This window comes from Gymnoscopelus braueri (assembly GCF_963280865.1).
Source record: "Gymnoscopelus braueri genome assembly, chromosome: 14".
NCBI lineage: Eukaryota > Metazoa > Chordata > Actinopteri > Myctophiformes > Myctophidae > Gymnoscopelus > Gymnoscopelus braueri.
Window position 1 is genome coordinate 28,927,321 of NC_137619.1, and position 25,040 is coordinate 28,952,360.

General features: G+C 42.3%; 1 protein-coding gene across 1 annotated transcript in view; it reads right to left on the reverse strand.

The window, feature by feature from the left end:
* Positions 1–25,040, reverse strand: part of srbd1 (S1 RNA binding domain 1) — a 91,800-nt gene that overhangs the window by 25,968 nt on the left and 40,792 nt on the right. The window contains exons 15-16 of the mRNA XM_080450419.1: positions 13,697–13,788; positions 4,730–4,812 (exon numbers count right to left, since the gene is read on the reverse strand). Of these exons, the coding sequence (XP_080306545.1) occupies positions 4,730–4,812; positions 13,697–13,788 (175 nt within the window). The remainder of the gene's footprint in view (positions 1–4,729; positions 4,813–13,696; positions 13,789–25,040) is intronic.

A 25,040-nucleotide genomic window follows, 5' to 3' on the forward strand; every position in this document is an offset into this window, starting at 1 on the left:
CACACACAGATGTCCTCCTAATACAGCGGTTTCCAAATGTTTTTGCTCAAGACCAAAAAAGAGAAATTTGATGTCTCCCGGGACGCAAACTACTAAGTATTTTCATTATTTCTTAAAAAGGTAATTGGATTTTCTTTTAAATTATAATTTTTTTACTTTAGAATTATAATTTTTTTAATAGTAGACATATATATATTTACTCGTGACCCTTAAAAATGTGTCCTTGATTTGGGAAACACTGTCCTTATACACACCTTTCAAACGTCTTGTATGATTTAACATTGAATGGAGGACATAGGCAAAGCCAGGGAGAAAAAGAGAAAGTAAGAGAGTGGTAGGAAGAGAAACTGCGGGGGTGTGGGGATGGAGGGGGGGGGGGTGTGTGGTAGGTGAAGAGTGACAGTTTCTTTAATATCCGGCTGGCAGGCCATGTTTTCACATGCAGCTGTGTGTGTGTGTGTGTGTGTGTGTGTGTGTGTGTGTGTGTGTGTGTGTGTGTGTGTGTGTGTGTGTGTGTGTGTGTGTGTGTGTGTGTGTGTGTGTGTGTGTGTGTGTGTGTGTAATTGATGTGTGTGAGTGTGCCTTCCAGTAGCACTTCAAATTCACAGAGCTTGAAACCCAACTCTTGGAGATTCCCCAACTGTCAATAGGCCATGGCCAATAACACAGATGATTGGCAGGTGGATGAGCTGTCATCGGGACACACCCACCTACAGTGAGAGCCTGAGCCAACAGAGCACAAACACTCCAAAACAACAAACACACATGTAGTACAAGAGAGATACACAATAACCTTGATGTTACTTGTTAATGAAAGCGATGATGATAATGACATTTTATTTGCAGAGTAATATTAATGCACGGAATGTACTGTAGCTCGAGGTGCTGTACAGTACACAGTAAAATCCTCAGTTCCACAGTTCCACTTTACAAATGGAACAAAATGGACCCATTTAGCATTTGGTTACATTTGTAAATTCTCTGAGACAGAAAAAAAGTTCACACATGCATTCAATTCCAGTAGCCGCTTTAAAGCTTCCCAGCAGCTTGTATTCTCAACCAAAATTAGTTAGCACTTTGTTTGAACTTTATTCATATTGCACTTAATATAGGCCTAGCTGTCAAGAACAGGGTTTGTTTGTATTTCTGTCTGTCCTCTCAAACATTGATCAATCACAGCTCATGCTGCTTACATGATGTCACGAAACAGAAGCATCTCCAGCCATGACAGCTTGAAGCAAAAGTTAAATTTAAGAAGAGCATGAAAGTTGGGTCGTAGAAAATGTATGCATGCAAAAAATATTTGGGTGAATCTCTTAGCTACACCAACATTGTTCTTGTGAATCACCTTTGTGATTAAGTACTGTAGGTGAAGTATTTAGAAAGCTTGTTGGCACTCTACCAAAGGAGGTCGGTGCTCTCAGAAGGACTAAGGACATTTATTATTAATTAGAAATAAGTTATTTCCATGCGGCCAAATGAGAGGTAGATCGTCACCACTATAGGACATGCAAACAAGCAGCCAGTGTCTGTATAGTTTGGCTTCGCCACTGAACACTCCATTGTGATATGTGTGGATTCGTTCACAAACCACAGACACGGTAGCTTATTCATGAAAAAGCTTCAAGACGTCGTTATTACAGTAGGCTCTATTTTGTTCTTGTTTACTTAAGTGTAACATATCTACCCCATTGTTGTCTAGCCAAATTCACCAAAGATTCAAGCATTAGGAATCAAGTTAATATTATTTGGAGTTACTCAAAACCCAGAAGAACCCAGAGTATCCAAACATTAAGTTGAAGCAACTCTGACCACTTCCATAGTTACATCAACACCTAACACTTAACCAACACTTCTAATAAACCCGGCCACTCCGCTCTAGTTGAAATCTATGTGGCTAACACGGTCGAGTGTATTTCTTCAAGGCTGTTCCACGCCAGTGGGTTTGCAGTGAAAACAGCGGTCCCAAGCCTAGTTAGGTCCAATCTGATATTAATGGACCACTCGCTTTTCCAGCCCCTCCGCTCATTTCCTCTGCTCTCTCTGAGCTGTCACTCATTCAGTCAGTCAGCAGAGAGAGAGAGAGAGAGAGAGTGGGGGGGGGGGGGAGCACACTGTGCCTATGGTCTTAGGTTACATCTGCCGTCATGCTTTTCAGACCTAATGGCAATAAACGTACAGCTCACTCAGCTAAAGTTCAAGATGCCATGTAACAACACAAAAGGCGTTTGGTGCAAAAACACACACATGCATGTATTTACTCTCACACACACCCACACTCACACACACACACTGGAGCATGTGACAGAAGCACACATGGGTAAATATACACAGACACTCCCAGTAGGCTGATGCTGTGGTTGATGCTGATGCTGTGTGTGTGTGTGTGTGTGTGTGTGTGTGTGTGTGTGTGTGTGTGTGTGTGTGTGTGTGTGTGTGTGTGTGTGTGTGTGTGTGTGTGTGTGTGTGTGTGTGTGTGTGTGTGTGTGTGTGTGTGTGCGTGTGTGTGTGCGCGTGTGGACATGCGTGGGTCAAAGTGACGTCCCGTGTCATATCTGTCAGCGCCTGGTGTTTATTTATCCGGTCAGGCGATCGTTTGTTGACCTATAGTCACATGATCTGAGAGCGGGAGGGGCAGGACCACAGGCCCACCGGAGAGCCCGGTCACAATGTGATGAGAGACACTGGCCTGTGTGACAGACACACGCACACACACACGTTTGATCTATGACGGCCTCCTTTTTTTTGTCCCCTTGTACCCCTTTCTCAACTCCTCCTTGATGCCCTCCATCAGTGCTCTCTCCATGACATCTCTCTCTCTCTCTCTCTCTCTCTCTCTCTCTCTCTCTCTCTCTCTCTCTCTCTCTCTCTCTCTCTCTCTCTCTCTCTCTCTCTCTCTCTCTCTCTCTCTCTCATATGCTGGGTGTCCACCAATGGGCGGCTGGTCAACAACAGCACTGACAACCAAGGATATTTAGTTCTCAGGGACACAGGTCGATCCAACAGTACCTCCCTCATTCTTTCCAACACCTTCTCTCTTTCCCCTTTCTCCTTCCATCATCCCTCCCTCCCTCTCATCTACCAACCCTTTCACTTTCTTTCTCTCTCTCTCTCTCTCTATCTCCATGTTGGACAGCATTTTTCCATGGCCTGTGCTCAAAGCTTTAGCAGAACACGATTGGATTGGATTAAGACCTGGAACACATCTGTGTCACTTCCGATTTCTTTGGCTATTCAAAAATAGCAGATATACAAGCTCATAGCGCGGCACCGAGTGCCGCGCTACGAGCTTGTAGATCTGCTATTTTTGAAAAATATTGAAAAAAAAATGTTTCGATTTTTTTCCAAAAACTGTTAGGATTTAGATTTTTTTAAAGAATCGCCTCAGGCCTTAATGGGTTAATATCCAGTGTAAATAGAAGTGCAGAGCTAATGCTGGTCCTGCCTGTCTCTCTCTCTCACGCACCAATACAAATGTGCACTTGTGTGCAATAATGTCTGTTCACTTGTTGCACACACACACACACACACCCACCCACCCACCCACGCACACACACAGGCAAGTAAACACGGGCCGAAACACATCCAAACATACGTCATGGCCAGTGTCCATTAATTGAATTAGTCGGAGCTGTTAGCATCATCTGTTGACACAGGTCTCTGCCAAGTTAGTCTCCTCTCTCTCCCTCTCCCTCTCGCTCTCTCTCTCTCTGTCTCAAACTCTCCTATCTTTTCCTTATCCTTTTGTATTTTCTTGTAAAAGAGAAAAGTGAAGTTGAATTCCATAAGACATCCAAGTCAAGACAGAGTTTAAATAACCAGTTAAACCCTAGTTTATAAATCATTTGTACGATGGTGTCGCGTGGTAACTGATATAACTGGTCCACACACACACAACGTGAGCTTGTAGATCTACCATTTTCAAAAACGTCTTGAACATTTTCGCCTATAATGACATGCCAAAAACACCAGGAAGAAAGTGGTTATTAAAACCAGGAAAGCATTTTAGATGTTATCCACTTTAACTCTTTCACTGGAGATCACGTGATCCCAAGATTTACTGCTCCATTGACTTCCTGGTTAACACCAATGGTCTTTGGGAAATCGCCTGCATCTCGCCTCCTGTGTTTTACTATGTATTTTGGACGAGTCGTCCTATTTTCAACGGCCTGTAACAAGCGGACGGGGGTCACGATGACATTTTTTTCCACTCTGTGTCATGCTATGAGCTTGTACAGTACATCTGCTATTTTTGAAAAATTGTGAAAATCGTGGAACAACATATTTTGAGATGGGGGTCCGTGGCCAAATACATATCATATACTTGGGGGTCCTTGACATGAAAAGGTTTGCGCACCACTGATATACGGTAGCAACAACAAACTATTAGGATTTAAAATACATTGTAGAATCAGCCTCAGGTCTTAATGGGTAAAAGGCATCAGCTTTGTTGCCGTTATAGCAACATCTCTGTGTACTGTGTTTGCGCGCGCGTGTCAGTGTGTGTATGTACGTACACACACCTTGGTGCACGTCAGGCAGGAAGATTGAGAAAGTGAAACAAACGTCTCTCTCTGTCTCCGTCTTTCTCTCTCCCACATAAACAGATAGGTCTGGTCTACTCAGCCTTTCTCTGCTTTAGTTTAACTGAAAGCAGATGTTCCACTGACCAGGGACATGAAGCTTCCATAGAAGGAAGATCTCAGGGCTATAACACACACACACTCACCTGATAAGTTCCAATGCCTAGGTTTTTGGGATCAATCTTCACCAGCTCAGCCAAGGGATCTTGAACGCGTCTTCCAATGGACACTGCAAATATAACACATTTGTATTGTCCTCTTAAAAATTATATTAAATAATATAATAATATAACCGAATAATCAAGAAGCAATGTTTTATGTATATATATATATATATATATCAAATATAATATAATATAATATAATATAATATAATATAATATAATATAATATATATATTATTCTTTTCTTATCAACAAATCGACCCCAAAAAATAGATACTAACATAATTTGTATTATGTCTGATTAACCACTTAACCACTATTTTATGCTTTGTTGTACAATGGTGGAGTGCAAAATTTGTGAAAATAGAAGCTTGTATATCGACACACTGTGAGTTTGTAGATCTGCTATTTTCACTATACTTAAAAAAGAAATCATCGTACATTAATCGTAAATCGTAATCGAGGCAAAGGTTTGAAATAATCGTGTCATAACGCCCAGCCCTAATCGTGAGCCCGCCGTCATAAAGTTCATATTAGAAAAATCTAATCCATGACAATTTACCACACAGACAAGTCACGTTGACACAACAAAACAATGGTCTGTCTCAGGAGAGTCCATTAATTGTCTCTTTCATAAACTCGCCATCGAATTGCAGTTATTGAATATGCAAATCCATGTGACTTATAATTACAGAAAATGCAAATTGTCTGGATATTATGGCTGGCCTGAGGGCAGGCCAATTCTAATTGAGAACAAACCCCTCCTCCCCAGACGCAGCTGCCAGCCAGCCACAGCATGTACACCTGTCACATAGATGCTGCAAAAATTAGCCTCCTAGATATACTGTATACACAACACACATACATCCAAAAGGGGCACATTTTACTTAATGTATACGGACGCATTCACAATGGGACACTTTATGAAATTTCTCACACGCGCACACACACACACACACACACACACACACACACACACACACACACACACACACACACACACACACACACACACACACACACACACACACACACACACACACACACACACACACACACACACACACACACACACACACACACGGACAGAGTAAGGTTGCCTTTTAAGGACCATATCAGAGTCACTTCATTTTTGAGTCATTCAGTCCTTTATTTTTAAGCTAACGTGTTTTAGTTTTGTCCAAATTATGTACCTTTTTGTCAACATTAAAGGACATCATATTCATCGGTTCTCATGCTCTAGATAAAAGTACCCTGTCTGTGTCTCATAAGAGGGCTGTGGACACTTCAGAAATCCGCCTACAAGTGACATCATCATTAGGCAGTTTTTTTTTCCAAACAAATTTTCACATTTAATTTTTTATTAACACGAGAACAATGGCTTTGCATGCTAACTTATCCAGGAATAGAAAGCCTGCAGTTTCTATTAGCTTGGATTCCTCATCGATGATGTCACTGATAGGCAGGTTTCTGGACTGTCCAAAACCCTCCTCTGAATATTTAACGTATAAATGGCTAAAGTGGTTAAAATGATGTGTGCTGTATCAACACATTTAGCTGGGGACCCCCTGGAACCTCCCCAAGGACCCCTGGGGGTCCCTGGACCCCACTTTGAGAACCAATGGAATAAACAGCATAGAGATTTTCAATAGGGAGAATTACGTATGCCTACTCTAGCATCTGCACATTTCTAAAGTTACAATGTTTTAATACCAAATTGGCCAAATTGTCAAATATTATGTAAGAAAGGGCAAACAAGCTCACGACGCCTAGTACTGCGAGGCGTTGTGAGCAATTTCACACAAAAAAAAAACACAATATTTATCTGTGGGACTAGCCAAACTAAATATAATGCCTACAATTCTAAGTGCTTATCAGGGTGGGGGGGTCCCCAGATCAAATATGATTATTTTGTGGGGGTTGTTGCCTGAAAAGTTTGGGAACCCTTGCACTAATGTATAAGTACACCAAATTGTTGCAGACAGGGGCAATCTCTGCTAATGCTAATCCAAATTAGACTGGTATGGTCCTTTATTGACTGAATCCGTAAGGTCTCATTGTGCTGTGAAATGGAGCCAAATGTCTTTTCCATGAAATCTGCTGCCAGGGACCGGTGACAAGGAGAAAAATGATAAACACACTATACACATGTTCGTTCACGCACAGAAAAATACATGACATCACCACCACACACACGCTCAAATTGCCTCACAGTACATCAGCGTAAAAAAAGGCATTTAACCACCACTTAAAGGGCGACTTCACCCATTTTCAAGCTGTCTTCATAAAATTCGTCCTCACTAATGCTGATGGTAATATGGTAAAAATTTTCTCAGAGGAGGGTTGTGGACAGTTCAGAAACCCGCCTACCAGTGACATCATCGATGGGGAATCCAAGCTAATAAGAAACTGGAGGCTTCCTATTCCTGGAAAGTTAGCATGCTATAATGGAAGCCATTTTTCTTACAATGATAAAAATTGTTTGGGAAAAAAAACCTGCCTGACGATGATGTCACTGGTAGACAGGTTTCTGAAGTGTACTCAGAGACACAGAGTAAAATAAAATGGTACCATTTTATCATGAGCATTAGTGAGGAGCAATTATATGAAGATAGGATGAAAATGGGTGAAGTCGTCCTTTAGGCACCTATATATTTTGTTGCGTTTTGTTTGCGGATATAGTATTAGTGCTATTCTCGTTGTATTTATTTTATTTTTTAATCTTCGCCTATAATGATTATGCCCAAAATAGGGATGTCAAGATGATTAAGTGGTTAAAGTGAAATAACAATCAAACCGACACCGTCAGGGGGACTCAAATCCCATCCAACTGGTTGTACAATAAACAGGACTCTAACCCACATCATTATGGGACTTGAAACCACACAATATTAAACTATCAAAACTCTAGCAAGGAATTGCTGTTATTAGTTATTGGACTTGAACCCACAAGCCCAGAGGATAATGGGACTCAAAACCAAATTGAAATCAAACACAGACATGGTGCACATTATAGTGATTATCTATCTAGCTATCTATTCATTCCTTCTACCTATCTACTCATCAATCTATCCATCCATCCATCCAATGTTTTTTTCGTCATATGGAGGGGCTATTGTCAGAGTGTCCTTGAGCAAGGCACAGAGCCCCTTCTTGATAACTCACACAATATGACACAATACTTTTTCCTCTATAGGTTTCATGAGATGGTGTGTTATTTTGCTGCTACTGTACGTTCTCCTGCTGCAGTGCCATCAATATGCATTTCCTCCAGCTCAGGAGAACAATAGATTCATCTCATCTATAGATGTGCACGGTGCGTTTAGATCCTACAGAGATTATCTATAGTGGTACAGACTACAGAGAGATGAGAGACAGAGAGACAGAGAGAGAGAGAGCGGGAGAGAGAGAGAGATGGGTTGTTACAGTACCATAGATATACATTTATAGAACGGATATATATATATATTATCCTACTTCAGTGTTCCCAGCCACTAGATTTGCCGGGAGACCTTTTTGGTACTGATATCAAAACCAAACACATCTTCATATCAAACAAATGGAAGAGGCCCCCATGGATTGATTATACTTAATTTTCCGTGTTTGACACGGTCACACAGCATTGCTTGGAGATGTGCGTTCTATACATTCATTTCTATGGTCAGGACAGAGGGAGTATGTATTGAATCGAGGCTTGTCCTCCACTCTTTGGCTGTGGTGGGAGGCTGCAGCCTGAGATAATATTTAGACAGGGATGGAGTTTCAGCCCTGGCCTTGCTCACTGCACCACCAAAACTCTGCTCTTCTCTCCTCTCTCTCCTTTTTAATCTTCCTCTTTTCCGTTTACTATCCGGTCTTGCGCACGCCGCCTTAATATGGATCTGATTTGTAAATGGAGCCCTGTGCAATTCCCCAGCAGTTATTGAACTTTTACGAGCCAAATAAAGTTCTAGAAGGCCGAGGAGCAGAGAGGGAGAAAATGAGAGGAGGACTGGGAGACGAGCATATTATAGAGAGAAGAGAGCCAAGCAGAACAATTCTGTTGAACAGAACAGAATAAAATGCAATGATAAATATTAAAGGGCAAGGAAGGGATATGTAAAAAAAAGATTTGTTTCATCACCAGTTTCACGTCTCATGGTTGAAGAAGCAATAAAAATGTTGACTCAGTCCAGGTTGTTCTCTCAAGAAACCCAGCTCCTTTGATGTTAGTGGGATACTCCTACAATGTGTTCTATCAGAGCGTTCTGGCTTGTGTCTGGTTTTATGTCGCAATTTGCTGCAGTAAAAGCATCACAGTCGAATTAACAAACTCAACTGACAACTGAATTGTCTTGACCCTAGATTTGTTAGAGGGCATCATAAAATTGAGAACCAACAACAAGATTTGTTTTATTTCAATATGACAGCCACCCTCCCCATGGTGTATTTACTTTATATTTCGTCTCACGATGGTGTCAATCACCAAAAATATCAGATCAACAACCTCTCAACATGTTTAGATCGTCTATTTTCGTTAGCATTCGTACGACAAATGTTTAGATCGGCTATTTTCGTACACATTCGTACGACAAAGTCTAAATTAGGCGTTGGCTGTTTATTCCTACAGTCGGTGTTCCACCTAAAGTTTAAAAAAGTATTTTGTCATTTTGAGATGTCTAGAATGTCTAGTCTGTGAGTGTGTGAGTGTGTGTGTGTGTGTGTGTGTGTGTGTGTGTGTGTGTGTGTGTGTGTGTGTGTGTGTGTGTGTGTGTGTGTGTGTGTGTGTGTGTCTATCTATGTGTCCAGATCTAATCTCACAAACCACTGGACCGTCGATCAGTGCTCACACAAATATATATATATTTTATAATTGAGGAAAAAAATGTAGTCATATGTCATAGATATGTCAAAGATGACTGACGTCACAGGCTGGCCACATCAAGTCCAAGATCCACATTGGAGCCACACTTTTCCCCTTGTGGATCCCAAGATCTACAGAACATGATCCATTTTCTAACCAGATGTAAATGACCAGTGTTGTTCTCTGGTTGTATTAGGTAATACTGAGTACAATGACTTGTTTGTGATTCATGTGTGTGTGTTATGCTGTGACTACTGTCACTATTACTAACTGTTGGTAAGTTTTTCTAAGTTTTCTAAGTGTTGACGTGACGGTAGCTAATTTATTTTCCCTTTCAAAGGATTAACCACTTTCAAACTGGTGACCCTATCTTGGGCATATAATTATAGCAAAAAGATTTTAAAAAAATAACGAAAACAAAACATTTTAAAAAAATAACTAAAATAGCAGATCTCAAAACGTGTTGCGATGCGACGTGTTGTGATGTATATAGGGCATACATGGTTAATAAAGTTAATCAAATTAAAATCAGATCATATTATCACTACAGTAGGTGTCACAAAATCAGTCTTGAGTGGACAATACTACATACAGTGTGCGCGCATGCATACGCACACACACACACACTGTAGCCTCCTTGCCTACAGTATATGACCACAGCATCTAAAGCTGCAGTGCACCCAACTCATTTTACGCCTGTCCAAAATCATGGCTGTAAGCTTTCTCATGGCTTTCATTAGGAGTTTTAAAAATATGGCCCTCAGCTCTGGGTGACCACAGGAAACTAGTGAGGGATAATCCACCGTCGTCTGAGTTATGGCTTTTTATAGAGGAAGTCTGCTGGAAACATTCATTCTCCAAAAACTTCTGTTTGATTCTTTTTAACACAGTCCCATTTCTTTCAGGATTCTGGAGTTTCTGCTGGGTTTAACTGGTGTGTACAGTGTAGACTGTGGAGTCAAGGAGGAAGGAAGCGTGAGAGACGGCAGGAGGGAAGGTATACAAAGAAAGGAGTTCAGAGTAACTGTGAATGTTAAGTGCTGTTATAATTACTTCCATCTCTGTATTTTATTAAATAGTTTTTGTTAGTTTTTTTTACAATAAATGTTCCCTTTTTCTCCTAATTTAGTCATTATGCCAATTCCCGATTAATTGTGTATTCTAGTCACTTGTCACTGCTAACTACTACTTTCCTTGTCTTGGCCAGGTCTCACTTGTAAATGAGGTCTCGAACCTCAAAGTGACTTTCCTGGTTAAATGCAGGTCACATACATACATACTACAGCTGGTCCTAGGGCGAGCACAGACAATCACGTGTCTTCTCCGATACATGTTGATGTCAATGCCACCTGACAGAGGGGGGGGGGGTTTCACCGGGAGGATGTAACACAGGCTTCCTGATCAACCTAGTGCATTGACAGGGATCGCCCTCCCTGCCCAGCTTCCCACCCTCGAACATAGCCAATTGTGTTCATTAGAATAAAGTAACACCTAATGATAATCTGGCCAAGCTGGATGCACTGTACTGTCCCTTTGGTGGTGGGCAGGAACGTTTACCCCTGCACCACCCGAGCACTGTTAAATCATCTTTTTTAACTTAAATTGCCCCTCATGGTACTTCCACCGTCTTTGATCACTTTCCTCTCCTCTCTCATTCCTCACACTCTTTTCCCCCATCAGAGACAGCAGCTATTACGTTTCCACATAATTGCGAACGCGCCGCGCCTCCGACCAAGTGGAGCTTACTATGTAACTCTGCTTGGGTTGTATGTGTGTGTCTCCGTCTGTGTGCATGCACTGCCTAGTAGAGGGCCAGAGGGCGCCAGAGTGCAGGAATTTAGACACAGCCTGCAAAACACACACACACACACACACACACACACACCCCCACACACACACACACACACACACACACACACACACACACACACACACACACACACACACACACACACACACACACACACACACACATTTTTGAGCTGCGTTCGCGCGTCTTACTTGTGACATTATAAAAGTGGATGCAAATACATGAATACATAAATAATTCCTCAATATAGCAAAACAGCTATCACACTCAGCTTGAGGTGGGAAAGTCTTTTGTCAGTGTAGGCGACTGACAAAAGTACCGGTAGTGGCATAAACAGTAATGGAATAATTGATGATGTAGCAACTTTACCTGCTACATTCCTAAGTTCAGGAAATTATGTTTTTAGCCCTGCTAGCAATGATGGACTCGGACCATCACTCATTCAATCCATAAACCACTTTGGTCTCAAACATTTCTTGCAGAGAATGAGCCCTACTAATTTTGGTGACCCCATATTTTGTCCACTGTGGCTAGCACTACCATCAGTCCAATTCCGACTTGTATACAAGATAATTCAATATCTAATGGGCAGATTGTCATGAAACTTGCTGAGCATATTCATACTCCCTGGGAGATGCACCTGATTTAGTGACCCCCCTGACCTTTCGTCTAGCACCACCCTCAGGCCAAAATGTTAACTTTGCACACAATCTACACACAAAGGAAACATGGCACTGATATGTGTATTTTTGCTTTAAAGGACATTATTGCAAAATATAGAAGCCAGAATTCCACCATGTTTCTGTGTTTTATTGATGCTTCTAGGGCATTTGACCGGTTGAATCATTTCAAGTTATTTGACAAAATGTGCCAAAGAGGGGTACCCAAGTACATTATAAGGATACTAGCCTTTTGGTATGCACATCAGACTATGCAGGTGAAGTGGGGAAATACGTGTCCGAACATTTCTATGTTGGTAATGGTGTTAAGCAAGGGGGGATTTTATCTCCTCTATTATTTAATTTATACATGGATGGTCTGTCTAGGAAACTGAACCAGTGTAAAACTGGATGTGTCATAGGTGACTCTGTAGTCAACCACCTTATGTATGCAGATGATTTAATTATCTTTTCCCCGTACAGTGCAGGCTTACAACAGCTTCTCAGGGTTTGCTCCCAGTATGGCATTGATTTTAATATTAAGTATAATGCCAAGAAGAGTAGCATCATGATTGTGCGAAGTAAAGATGATAAAAAGGCAGTATTTCCTAATTTTATTCTCAGTAGCAACATACTACTTGTGTGCAGTGAGATTAAGTACCTAGGACACTGTATATCCGATGATCTCTCTGATGACAAAGACATCCATAGACAAAGATGCAAATTGTATGCCCAGGCAAACATACTAATGCGGAAATTTCACAAATGCTCTGTACATGTCAAGGTATCACTCTTTAAAGCATTCTGTACACCATTGTATACGGCTCACTTATGGAGTAACTACAAAGCTAGCAGCATGCGAAAACTAAAAGTAGCATATAATGATGCTCTACGGTTGCTGGTGAGGGTACCAAGATGGCACAGTGCCAGCCAGCTGTTTGTAAACCTGGGGGTACCTACCTGTCAAGCCCTGTTAAGAAATTTAATGTACAAATTCATATGTCGTCTTGAAAAGTCTGACAATCATGTTATTAAGATTTTAATTAACCCTGTCAAAAGTTCTACTCGGTTCTCTTCCACGATATGGAGACATTGGCGTAACAGCCTCTACTGACTTTGAAAAGCTGTAGTTGGACTGTTTTTATGTGTTTTTTTATTTCTTTTTATTATTTTATTGCTTTTACTGTGTGATTGTCATGTTTTGCTGTATGGACCCTGAGTCTGAAATAAAGATTGAATTGAATTGAATTGAATCTCATATCCCATAATCTAATAGGCACATTGCAGGATGAACCCTACTGATTTTGGTGGCCACATGGCCATTCCTCTAGCGGCGCCACCATACAGTATAAAATACATGCCACCATGTAACTCTGCCACTAATCATTTAGACATTCCTTCTTATCTTTCTAAGCCTCAGTAGTAAGACTGCTGGGCTCTAACGATGGCAATGTCAGTCAGCTCACTTTGATCTGGTTAGGTGTACAAAGCAGCATAGCCTCTAGAGGCTGCTAGCAGGGACTTAAGACTTGTTTTTTACCTTTTCAATGGAAACTGATGCGATTCACATATTTAACTTTTACTTTTTGAATAGCATGCACAACCAATCAAATGGGCGAAGTGGGCGTTTGTCTGACCTGCGCTCCTCAGGTTAGGGTCCAGGTCTGGCATCTCCTTCACAGCCTCAGGACTCACACTGTAGATTGACGCTCCTGCCTCGTTGGTTATACTGGTGGAGAGGGAAAGAGAGAGACAATTTACAATTTAGGCATTTATCATACGCTCCTATGCAGAGCGACTTATATAGTGCAAGATCGGAGTATTAGTAGTGGCATGAACCTTATTCAACAAACAACAGGGCAAATGGTCAGGCAAGTAAAGTGCAAAGAAAACAATTTAGTGCTTCAAAGAAACCAGGTAAATATCAAACCTATAATCAGTGTAAACAACATGCTATCTAAATAACATTCTTAGTATTTGTGGTCAAGCAAATAAAATATCTAATCTAAATAACATACAAGTGAACAAGTAACCAACATATATGTATCTGCATAGTATAACTAGCATGTATCATAAATGGGACGATAAGAATGAGGAGTGGAGCTTCAGGGCCGAATATAATTCATCTACACACTACCTCCTCACTTTTATATTTTTCTAGACTGACATTAAGACATTCTAAATAACTCAGGTGAAAAGAGAAAAAATATATAGACAGAGAGATGATTTACGTTAATTATTATGCCCTCACATCAATGAAAAATACTTGCATTGTTCCCAAGAATAGTATAAATATTCGGGGACCACGCAAGTCAGGAACAATGCAAGTTGGGAATGCATGCCCCACTCTTGGTTATGCAAACCCGTTGTACCCGTATGTCTGTCTGTTAGGGCATTAACAGAATAGTCGAATATTCGAATGGGGTGGGTGACGACTGGCGACTGACGACATTTCAACACAGCTGAAATGTTGGTAAGATTCCATGGGCCCGGGCTGACAAGGTGCCCTCCAAGATGCCATGGGTAATAGATCTGATGATATAATTCAATAACAAGTGTCATACGCTGTCATAGAACACAGATTTCTAAGAAGGGGGTCCACTGCTGGTTCCCTTCAGCTGGAATGCAAAGCTGTGTGGAAGCAATGATCCAGGGTGAGAAATTTCACTCAAAGCGCACAAACATACATGCGGCCACATGTTGGGCACTGTCACAGAGTCGCCTAATAAAACTAACACTATAACATAGAAGCCTCCCGCAGCCAAGAAACATTACAAAAGTTGTTGTTTTTTCCACACTGTGGTTTACATTGCCGGCTTGTTTTGGGAAGCATGCCCATTTACATTGCCACAAAAAAACTGCCTCATGCATTACCAAGCTTTTTTCATTCAAACCACTTACAGCTGAACCATGGACAATCTGACAACATCATGTTTGTCTATTATAAAACACAGGCTATTCGCCCAGCAGAGCCGTGCATCACCCATAAAATCTGTGTGACGCAACTGCCATCTAGAGGCATGTTGAGTGTACTGCCACATGTATGATGGAAGGGACAGCTGAGCAGATAGGGTAATTGATTCTGGCAGAAAGAAATTATGATGATGAAAGTGTACTGTCAGCCACTGCATGCAGTTCTAAAAGTTGTTACCAAGCAATTACATCAGCATCAGTGTGAGAAACCGATGGCTGCGTTGGTACTCACAGCCTCAGGGAATTGAAAAAAGTGTGGAGAACTGAAGAAACAAATACTATGGGACAGAAGTTGATCGTGCTCTACTGTCAGTGGATTAAGAAAAGGACAGACGGGTGCAGAATCTCAGCAAACAGTCAATAGAAACAGTCTGCACTCACAAGGTAATTTTGTATTTACCACAACAGCAGTCTCTGACAAACGGAATCTTTTCGGTTACCCCGCCGAGGATGTGACCTAGCTGTATATATAGCTTTTTTGAAAATACAAATTACAATACACAATATAATAACAGTGCAAAACATGCCTCAACAACTGAACCATTAATCATATTACAGTGTGTGTGTTATCGTATATATATGATCAATTGTTTTTAACTCAAATTAAATCGCTGTCAGTTTGAAGAGTTCATTCCTATGCCCCATCCCCCTCCCAAATATCTGATATCTAAGCATTGCATTTTATGACATGAATGTGACCTAATTGGACATGAATGCACACATTGGCATGGATACAACTCCTTACAGTATGTTAATGTATTCAGTTTTACAGTAGGCCCGCTTAACCTTCATGGCCATCCAGACAGGACTAAGGCACAACAATGTTACTGATATCCCGTGTCAGTGGTCACTAACGGCACCGATCCTGTCATATTAGCCTATTGTTGTGGCCCACATCTCTCAGATGGATGGATAGAGAGAGAGAGAGGGAGGAAGGGATGTGAAGGAGACGGCAGAGTAGGGGTCAATTTCTTCAAGGCTGACAGATCTGGTGAGGGTCACCGCCTGCCCGAGTTAACATGAACCCCACACACACACACACACACACACACAATTTGTGTGATGAAATCTTTGTGACAGTCACGTCCATCACGCAAACATACTAACGCACACATACATAAATTAACCCTCAATACATGCAGTATGTGTAATGTGTCTTGTGACAATGTGTTATGATTTGGCACTACAATGAAATGGAAATTGAATTGAAGAGCTGAGTGATATGAATTAAAAGTGATATAAAATTTATCCACAAAATGGCACCATACAGTGTCTTATTATTATGAAATTGTCATGTTTTGTTTAAGCACACAGAGGGTTTCAACAGTATACCTCCATGTGTTTATTTACATACGTTTTTTTACAGAGGTTTAAGGGGAATAATTTGCATGAATAATTATTTTATTATTATGAATAATTATTTCCATTTACATTGTTGAAAAATACAATGAGACGAAAATATTGTGTATATCTCAGTAATCAATCATATATATGTTTTGACCCATTTGGAGAATTCCAGATTGTCTAATACCCAAACACAATCCCAGGGGCTCAATGGGTGTGTTGTTAACAAGAAGTGGCACAGATCTTCTGATGAGAATTACATTTCAATCAGCTTGTCCTCTCTGGCTCCCCCATCACCTCCTCTGTGCTCCTCATGGCTGACATTTCACCATGGTTACGCCTCTAACGAGCACTGGCAGATGACCTTCACAGAGGTCAACGCTGAACTGGTCATTAACCCCCCGCATCCTCCCACCCCACACAACACATACCGTACACATGTATGTGCACATGCACACCCTGACACACATATAGACACGTGTGCGCACACATACACCAAAGGACACCATCACACACACTACAAACACATTAGAACTAGAATTGAAAGAAGACGTTTTAGTTAAATGGAATAAAAATGTAAAACTAGTCTTTACAACAACAAAAAACGATAACTAACTGAAACAGCTTTGTGTATTTACAAAACTAAACTTATCAAACCCACTTTGAAAACGAATACAAAAATGCAAAAGCATACTTTGCCCCCCCCCCCCCCCCCCCCCCAAAAAAAAATGAAATGAATGACACAGAGGCTCCCTCTCACATCTTTCACCAGTATACACTGTAGGTTCAGAGGCCACCAGTGGCCACTGCCGTGTCTGAACTAATTAGGCCTGCCACCGGGGCTGCTGGGTAAAAAGAACTGTCATGGATACAGCTCAGAGCCCTGGATGCTGTGGCGACAGCTTGGATCACTGCCATCCAGCAGAAGGTTGTCTGTGCCCTTGCTCTCTGGCCTAAGTGGTTGAATGTACACCAGCAATGCCAACGAAGCAAGGCACGTACACACTACACACTGGCGGAGGCAACACAAAGGCCTGCCTTCAGCCCTGTCCCATCCCGGGGCAAAGTCATGGGCAGGATGCCCTGTCTGTCCAGCTACTGTACCTCTCTAAGACACACCCCTGGGCCTGACACACACTCACACATGCAGGCCCTCTCTAACCCCTCAAGACCACTGACATTGGAAGAGATGGATACACAGTGATACTTCATTATAGCCCACTGACAGTCACACACACACACCCGTCCGTGTGTGTCCACCCACACACACACACACACACACACACACACACACACGGACACGCACACACACACGGATACGCACACACACACACACACACACACACACACACACACACACACACACACACACACACACACACACACACACACACACACACTAAATCTTAATTAAAACAGCTCATCATATCTTCCAGAGAGGAGAAGGGATGATATCATCACCACAGTAACTTGATACAGAGGACAAAAAAGGCAGGGGGGAAAGAGAGAGAGAGAGAGAGAGAGTTGAATGAAAGCAGGAAAGTTGTTTTGGGATAGGATGGGAGGACTCTTCAATCATGTTTTAAAGAAAACTAAAGACTTTGAAACCTAAACACTAAAAACACAGTCATTGGAAATCTGCAATATTGCTCCACCAAGCATGTGTGCTACTAAATTTAAGCCAAAAGAAAAAGAAGAAACGTATAGGGATAATAAATCAAATTTTACTATCCATCTTTCTTAGCTTGAACCTCAAATTAAACACACATTCTCCTTTTGCATATTTCTTGATCATTGCGTCCATCAATACCCCACACACAAGGCCAAATGTGGCCTAAATGTAAGATCTAATTCTGCCAAAGCCCTCTTTGCTGTTTCCCCTCTTCAGTCACCTTCTCCACTTTCTAGGCAAATATAGAAACATTTCTGAACAGGCATGAATTTTATTCTATGCACCCTGAGTACGGTAAATTGAATTTTCAAAGCTTTGAAGAGGTTGTGCTAACTGAAGCCAACCTGAACACATGGCCAACAGAATCCGTGGAGTGGCAGTAGAGCTGTCTTCAAGCCCAGAACTTGGCATGAGTCTCAGAACTGAGAACCATTTGACCTTATAGAATTTCATTAAGATATTGCCGGTGTCATAAAGACTGACTTCTGTGCTGTCTTTTAACCCGTTAAGACCTGAGGCCGATTCTACAAATGTCTTCTAAATTAAATAAAAAACAGTTTTTTAAAAAGAATCCTATGTTGCTATAATGTCAGTGGTTTTCATGTCAAGGACATTATATGTATTTGGCCACAGACCCCCATCTCAAAATATTTTGTTCCAGGGACCCCCAGAAGAAAAGATTTGACTTACAAATGTTCGCTTTAAAAATATATATATATTCAAAGATTTGCTAAAGTTTTCACGATTTAAAAAAAATGAGCTATATCTGCTATTTTTGAATAGCCAAAGAAATCTAAAAAAATGACACAGATGCGTTCCCGGATTGAATGGGTTAATATGGATACTGTACAGCACTACTTTGTGGACATAGAGCAGCGCATGTAAGAGGGGTTTTCACAGATAGGTTAATAACTTTTTGCATTAAAAACTGCACCTCATCTGAATGTCTGAATGGAAAAGTGAAGACAAACCGGGTTCAGAGACAAAAGGAGCAGTTTTATATTCTAAAAAATGCAATCACAAGTTCAATCATAGACTATATAAAGATGAAGTTCCGCGTCTGTGGCGGGTGCACACATGTTGCACTTATGCCCATATGTTGTCATTTGTTGTCAATGCAGACTCCACTAACGACAGGCAACGTGGGGCTTTACGCTGCGTTACCAGCCCAAATATGGACATGTCTGACATCAGTGCAAATCGGTAAATGCCCATAAATGGAGATACCCACGGGTGTGCCCAGATTATGCCCATACATGTACGGTAGATCCCTGCCGTCAGCATTATTCGGTTTCTATTGTGAATGATAACATATGCCCATATATGGCGATCCCCCTATGAGAAACAGAGAGAGAGGGATAGGAAGAGGGAGAGAGGGAGGAAGGAAGAGAGGGAGACGGAGCAGGGGAGGGAGTGAGGTTAAGGAATAGAGAGAGGTGAGAGGAGGTCAGAGGGAAGGAGAGCGAGGGAGAGAACCTATTTGACCCACGCAATAACCTGGCCAATGCTGGGTACCACAACCTGAACACTCTGATCAAAGTCGTCAGTGCAATAACCCCGCCGGTCAAGCTGATTATGCAGCGCTTCATGCCATGTTTTCCGTTTGTGGTAGATAAATCTTGCTTACTTTCCTAAAATAAAAAAATAAAAAATAAAACACTGCTGCATTAACCGATGACGATATGGCGATAAGATGACACAAAGCTACGCATTTTTTACATGAATCAAAACATGAATGAAAGCCCAAATTTTGAGTTAACTCTTATTTTCGTTATCTTGAACTTCACCGTCATAGAGGGAATTCCAAAATATAACAAACCTACATGCACCAACAACCCAGACCCTGTCCCAGCAGCTCAAACAGCTTGGGTCCATTGTTCAGTCAGCTGCAAAGCCTGTCCTCAGGGAAACTAATTGAGGGAGGGAGGGTCCCTTACGAACACAAACGCACGCACACAAACACACGCAGATACACGTCGTGTCTGAAAATTATGACATTTTTCACAGAGAGAGCGTCCAAATGGCAGGTGTCAGAGGCCGTCAGTCTCTAGCAGGGCGCTAGGAGGCAGGAAGGCAAGCACACACATAGACACACACACACACTCAACTGCCAGCGCGAGGCACGTCTGAAAAGAGCAAAGCCTCACAGACACTCACGTCAATCTGGGAGGAGGGCTGGGCAGATGTCACATACACACACACACACACACACACACACACACACACACACACAAATACATGCATGTCACACACACTCATCACACATGTTGGTCACATGCAAGGCCGTGGCACCCCAAAAGTAGCACCCTGAGGGGAGGATGACAGAGAGGGAGCGACGAAGGAGTGACAGAGAGTGACCACCAGTGGGGTGATGTGGGTGGGGGACCGCCACCTGCCAGTGCCTAAGGTTCTAGCCCTCCTAAACACCCACACAGCTACCCAAACATGATGGTGGCTTTATACTGGCTGGACACACACACTATACCAGTGTATAGCTGAAGACTACGCAATGTATTGTGTTCTGTAGCAATGAAGGTGTGAAAAATTACATCTTCGGTGGTCAACACTCTGACCGGCTTCCCTCCCCCGAACACGGGCCTCGTACTGTATATCTGCTGTATACACGGCCGGATGCATCGTGCTAGATTCGAACCCCCAGACTCTGCGGTTGTGGGCATGTACTTTACCACTGCGCCACACCATGCTCTTCTTCCTATTCGACCTTACACTGATGGGCTCGAACTTGACCGACCGCAGGCAATGGCCAAGGGCCGATTCATTTTCTTTTTTTCTTTTTTTATTCGGCTCCAAACCTTTGTAAGTTTGCACGAATCAAGCAGTCTACTACCCAATGCTCGCTGCAGCCGACAATGGGCTTGTTGAATTTCAAGCTTGAAGGAAAATTATTTGCCTAATCATTTCCTTTCCATTTCTCTTTTGCTTCCCCATTAACGTGTGTTATTCAGACTTCTGATTTCTGAGACAGAAAAAACATTGAAGGCATGTTGTTGAATCGTGTCATTAACCAGGCATCCTTATTGTGAGCAATTGTTTTTTAAAATAAATGAAAAATAAATAAGTGAAAAATAGCAAAAGCACCAATCTACAAGCTTCACAACACAGCGCAATGTGAAACGTTGTGAGCTTGTAGGCCGGCTATTTGCGCTATTTGTCGTCGTATACAGGGCTTAAGTGGTTAAGGAAGTTCCGAGAAAACGTGATGTTATGGAGATACACATGAATATCAACATCTCGTCGACAAGTGATGTTGCCCAGATTATTCCTCACAACATGAATATTTAAGATGACACTGGGTAGAATGAATGTGCATCTGAACACTACTACCGTACATTCCCAGACTTTTTTTCCCTAAATTTCTAAGCTTTACCAGCCATAAGTTACATGTACTTATTTTTATTGTGGACCTACATAGCAATGTTGTTTATCTGATCCTCTGTAATTACGAAAACTGTATATAAAAAAACAAGGTAGCTCAAGGCAGGTCCTATTCATCCCTCCTCCCTCTGTGAGTCAAACATGTTAACATTAGCCTGCGATCCAGCGAGGTTCCTCTGTAGTAAAGACACTAACAGTATATAGACATGCAGTCTCTCCGGCTGACCTGCACTTTCTCCTCCCATCTGTCAAGCCATGCAATCCCACTGGTCTGTAATTAAGATAGAAGTCTAATAGAGCCTGGCGTAGGCTACGGCCAGTTTCCTTGTTTGTCTGATGCAACGTGCAAAGCAAGTGTTTTAGTTTATACTATACAGTACTGTATATATATATATACCGTATATACATATACTGTATGTTATTACAGTATGGCCATGGATCAGATTTGGGAAGGTCTGTTCTTTGGAAATTCTGGTGAATTTACAGAGAGGAGTTTTCTTTCTCCAATGCAGTGGTGTCTGAACTGTATCAAAAACGAAGCAATGTGGGACAAATGACTGTTTGTATAAAATTATAAAATTATTATTTATCAACTGTGACCAACTGATTTACTGATCAATGCAAAGTTTAGAAACCAGTTGAGACTCAATGCTTTAATTAGTCCATAATGTCAGTGACAGGGATAACCTTGCCTTGAGCCTCATTGTCCCCCACCGGAATTAAGACGCAGCTCACACACAGGCGTTTCCATGCCTCTACATCCATCTAGCCATCTATCTGTCCATCAATCCACCCCTCCCATCCTTCCCTGCCTTCTATCCATCCTTACAGCCTTCGGTGAGGCCAGTTCTCCTGCTCCCTGATACAGTGTCATCTGTTGCCCTACCACTAGATGTTCATCTCAGCCTGGCCCCAGGACCACGCCTGGACACAGGACATGACAAGGATACACACACACAGAATCTTCCCCATCAGCCAGCCTGTAATTACAATATGATCTCATCCCAACCAGGAGCATGTTACAGGGAGAGAAGTGAGCCCCAGTCAAGGACACTATGTGTGTGTCCGAACTGGAGATCAGGGTGATTGGTGTTATGGACATTTCACTTAGTGATCCTTCACTGAGCAAACCACACACACACACACACACACACACACACACACACACACACACACACACACACACACACACACACACACACACACACACACACACACACACACACACACACACACACACACACACACACACACACACACACACACACACACACACACACACACACACACACACACACACACAGAGGCTGGTGAAAACATATGGGTAATGTCCACAATGTCCTTCCAGAGCAGACATTTAGGTCAGGCCTGTCTCCTCTCCTCTCACTCTACTAAAAACTAAACTAAAAGCGGTTTGTTGGCTCATAATCATAGGAGAGACGTTTTTGGTGCTTTCTACCTATCTTTAGAGGTGCTACTGTATATAGCACCTTAGCCATCCCCAAAAAACACTGGAGAACCCTGAGGTGGCGCTCGGGTGGAAGAGTGGTAAAGTCCCACCACAGAGGTTGTGGGTTCAAATCCACCGTGTTGCATCCGGACACATGAACGAGCAAAAACGGTTGCGACCAATGGGCTCGACTCACGAGCTTGCGCATGAGCTTGTGCACAGGGTTATGCACGGAGGTGACACTACTGCGCATGCAAGACGACGCGCAGAGGCCCCAGATAGCCCTGTCTGTCATATTCCCCAACCCGGAAGAAGGGGTTAAAAGGGAGTGCGCTGGGCAACTCCATTCAAGCGAATGGGCGGGGATTTCGGGTTACCTCTCTAGATATATAACTCTATGGTTATTGCGTATGCGCAACTCGGCAGATTGTAAGGGAAGCGAGAAGGTTCGCTCCTCCTTAGCTTAGCCACGGCTAGCGCTGTATAAAACAATGTTTACGTGGAAGAACTGCCGCAATTGGTGACTAAAAACACCCGTGATTCGTTGCTGATAACAATCCATAATCAAATCCTGTCACCAGGCTGGCCATGGACTTTTTCCATTTTCCTTGTTTTATCTCTGAGACACACTCTTTGCACCTTAATCTCAATGCAATATTATAAACCTTAATGTCTAATATCATCATTTACAGTATATACCTGCTGCTATGTTGATGCACCTAATGCCTAACCTCATGTACATTCTGTACCAGATGGATATGCTATGTGTACATATGTAGATATCTTTTGTTGATTTATATTTGTATCTATTTTCTCCTTGCTCCCCCTGTGCACCCTAACCCCTTTCCTCAGCTCCGTAAACCCCACCCCTCTCCACCCTAACCCCCTCACCTCTTCTCTCTAAAAACCCACCCTCTGCTCCCTAAACCCCACCCCTCTGCATCATAAACCACTCCCCTCTCCGCCTTAAGCCCACCCCCTTTCAGTCATCACTCACTGATGACTGACTCACTCTCAGAGGAGATTGATTCGCCACAGCGAGGTCACACCACAGATGAAGAAGAAGTAGAAGCAAATGGGAAGGAAATGAAATTTCAGCGGGCGTTAAGGATGAAAGAAGAAAACAGAGGAGTTGCTGCAGGCGAATGAAATAACGACAGAAACAAAGGCATCAAAAGAGGAGAGAGAGAGAGAGACCGTAGATGGATGGATGTCTTTATGCCAGAGATACTTAAAGGATCTAATTAGCAGAGCTGTCTGGTGAACATCTCTACCAGCTGTGTGCTGTCATTCAGCCTGCACGTACGCACACACACACACACACACACACACACACATGCATGGTATGCAATCAGGCACACGCATGAACATATGCAGGACACTCGCGCGCGCACACACACACACACACACAATTGACTTTCTGCATGCATCTTCTTCACATACACAATCCACGGTGTGAGTATGTGTGTGTGTGTGTGTGTGTGTGTGTGTGTGTGTGTGTGTGTGTGTGTGTGTGTGTGTGTGTGTGTGTGTGTGTGTGTGTGTGTGATCAATCATGAACATAGCTCAAAGACCCCGCCCCCAAAGCCGCATCTTCTGATATTATTAACGTCATCAGATCGTTACAGTTGATCCGTGTCAAATCAAAAGCTTAGTACCTCAAACTTGGCTATTTCTTCTTGAATTTACAAGTTATAAATGAATTGCAATGTAAATATAGTAATAATAACCTAATATTTGCCATGTAACACAATGTAGGCGATGATAGAAAAAAGGTTGTGCTTCGATGCAAACAGCCTGATGTCATGAGAAGACACACCAGATGAGGGTGGTACTGACCACAGTAAAACAACAGAAGAATGTCACAACGTCTTTTCAAACTCTACCATACTTATGGGGACATTTGGCCGTCACAAGTATAGTAATACATGATGTGTACCTATACACACACACACACACACACACACACACTGTCTGTCTGACCAGTGGTGGGCACAGTAAGGGCTGTCATATGTGCTTTGACAAAGCCTCCATGCTCTGCCAGTCAGTGCTAAGGCACACTGACACACAAGGTCAACAATACACTGCCAAACAGGCAGCAGTACGCACTGTGTGCATATGCACACACACACATGCACACACACAA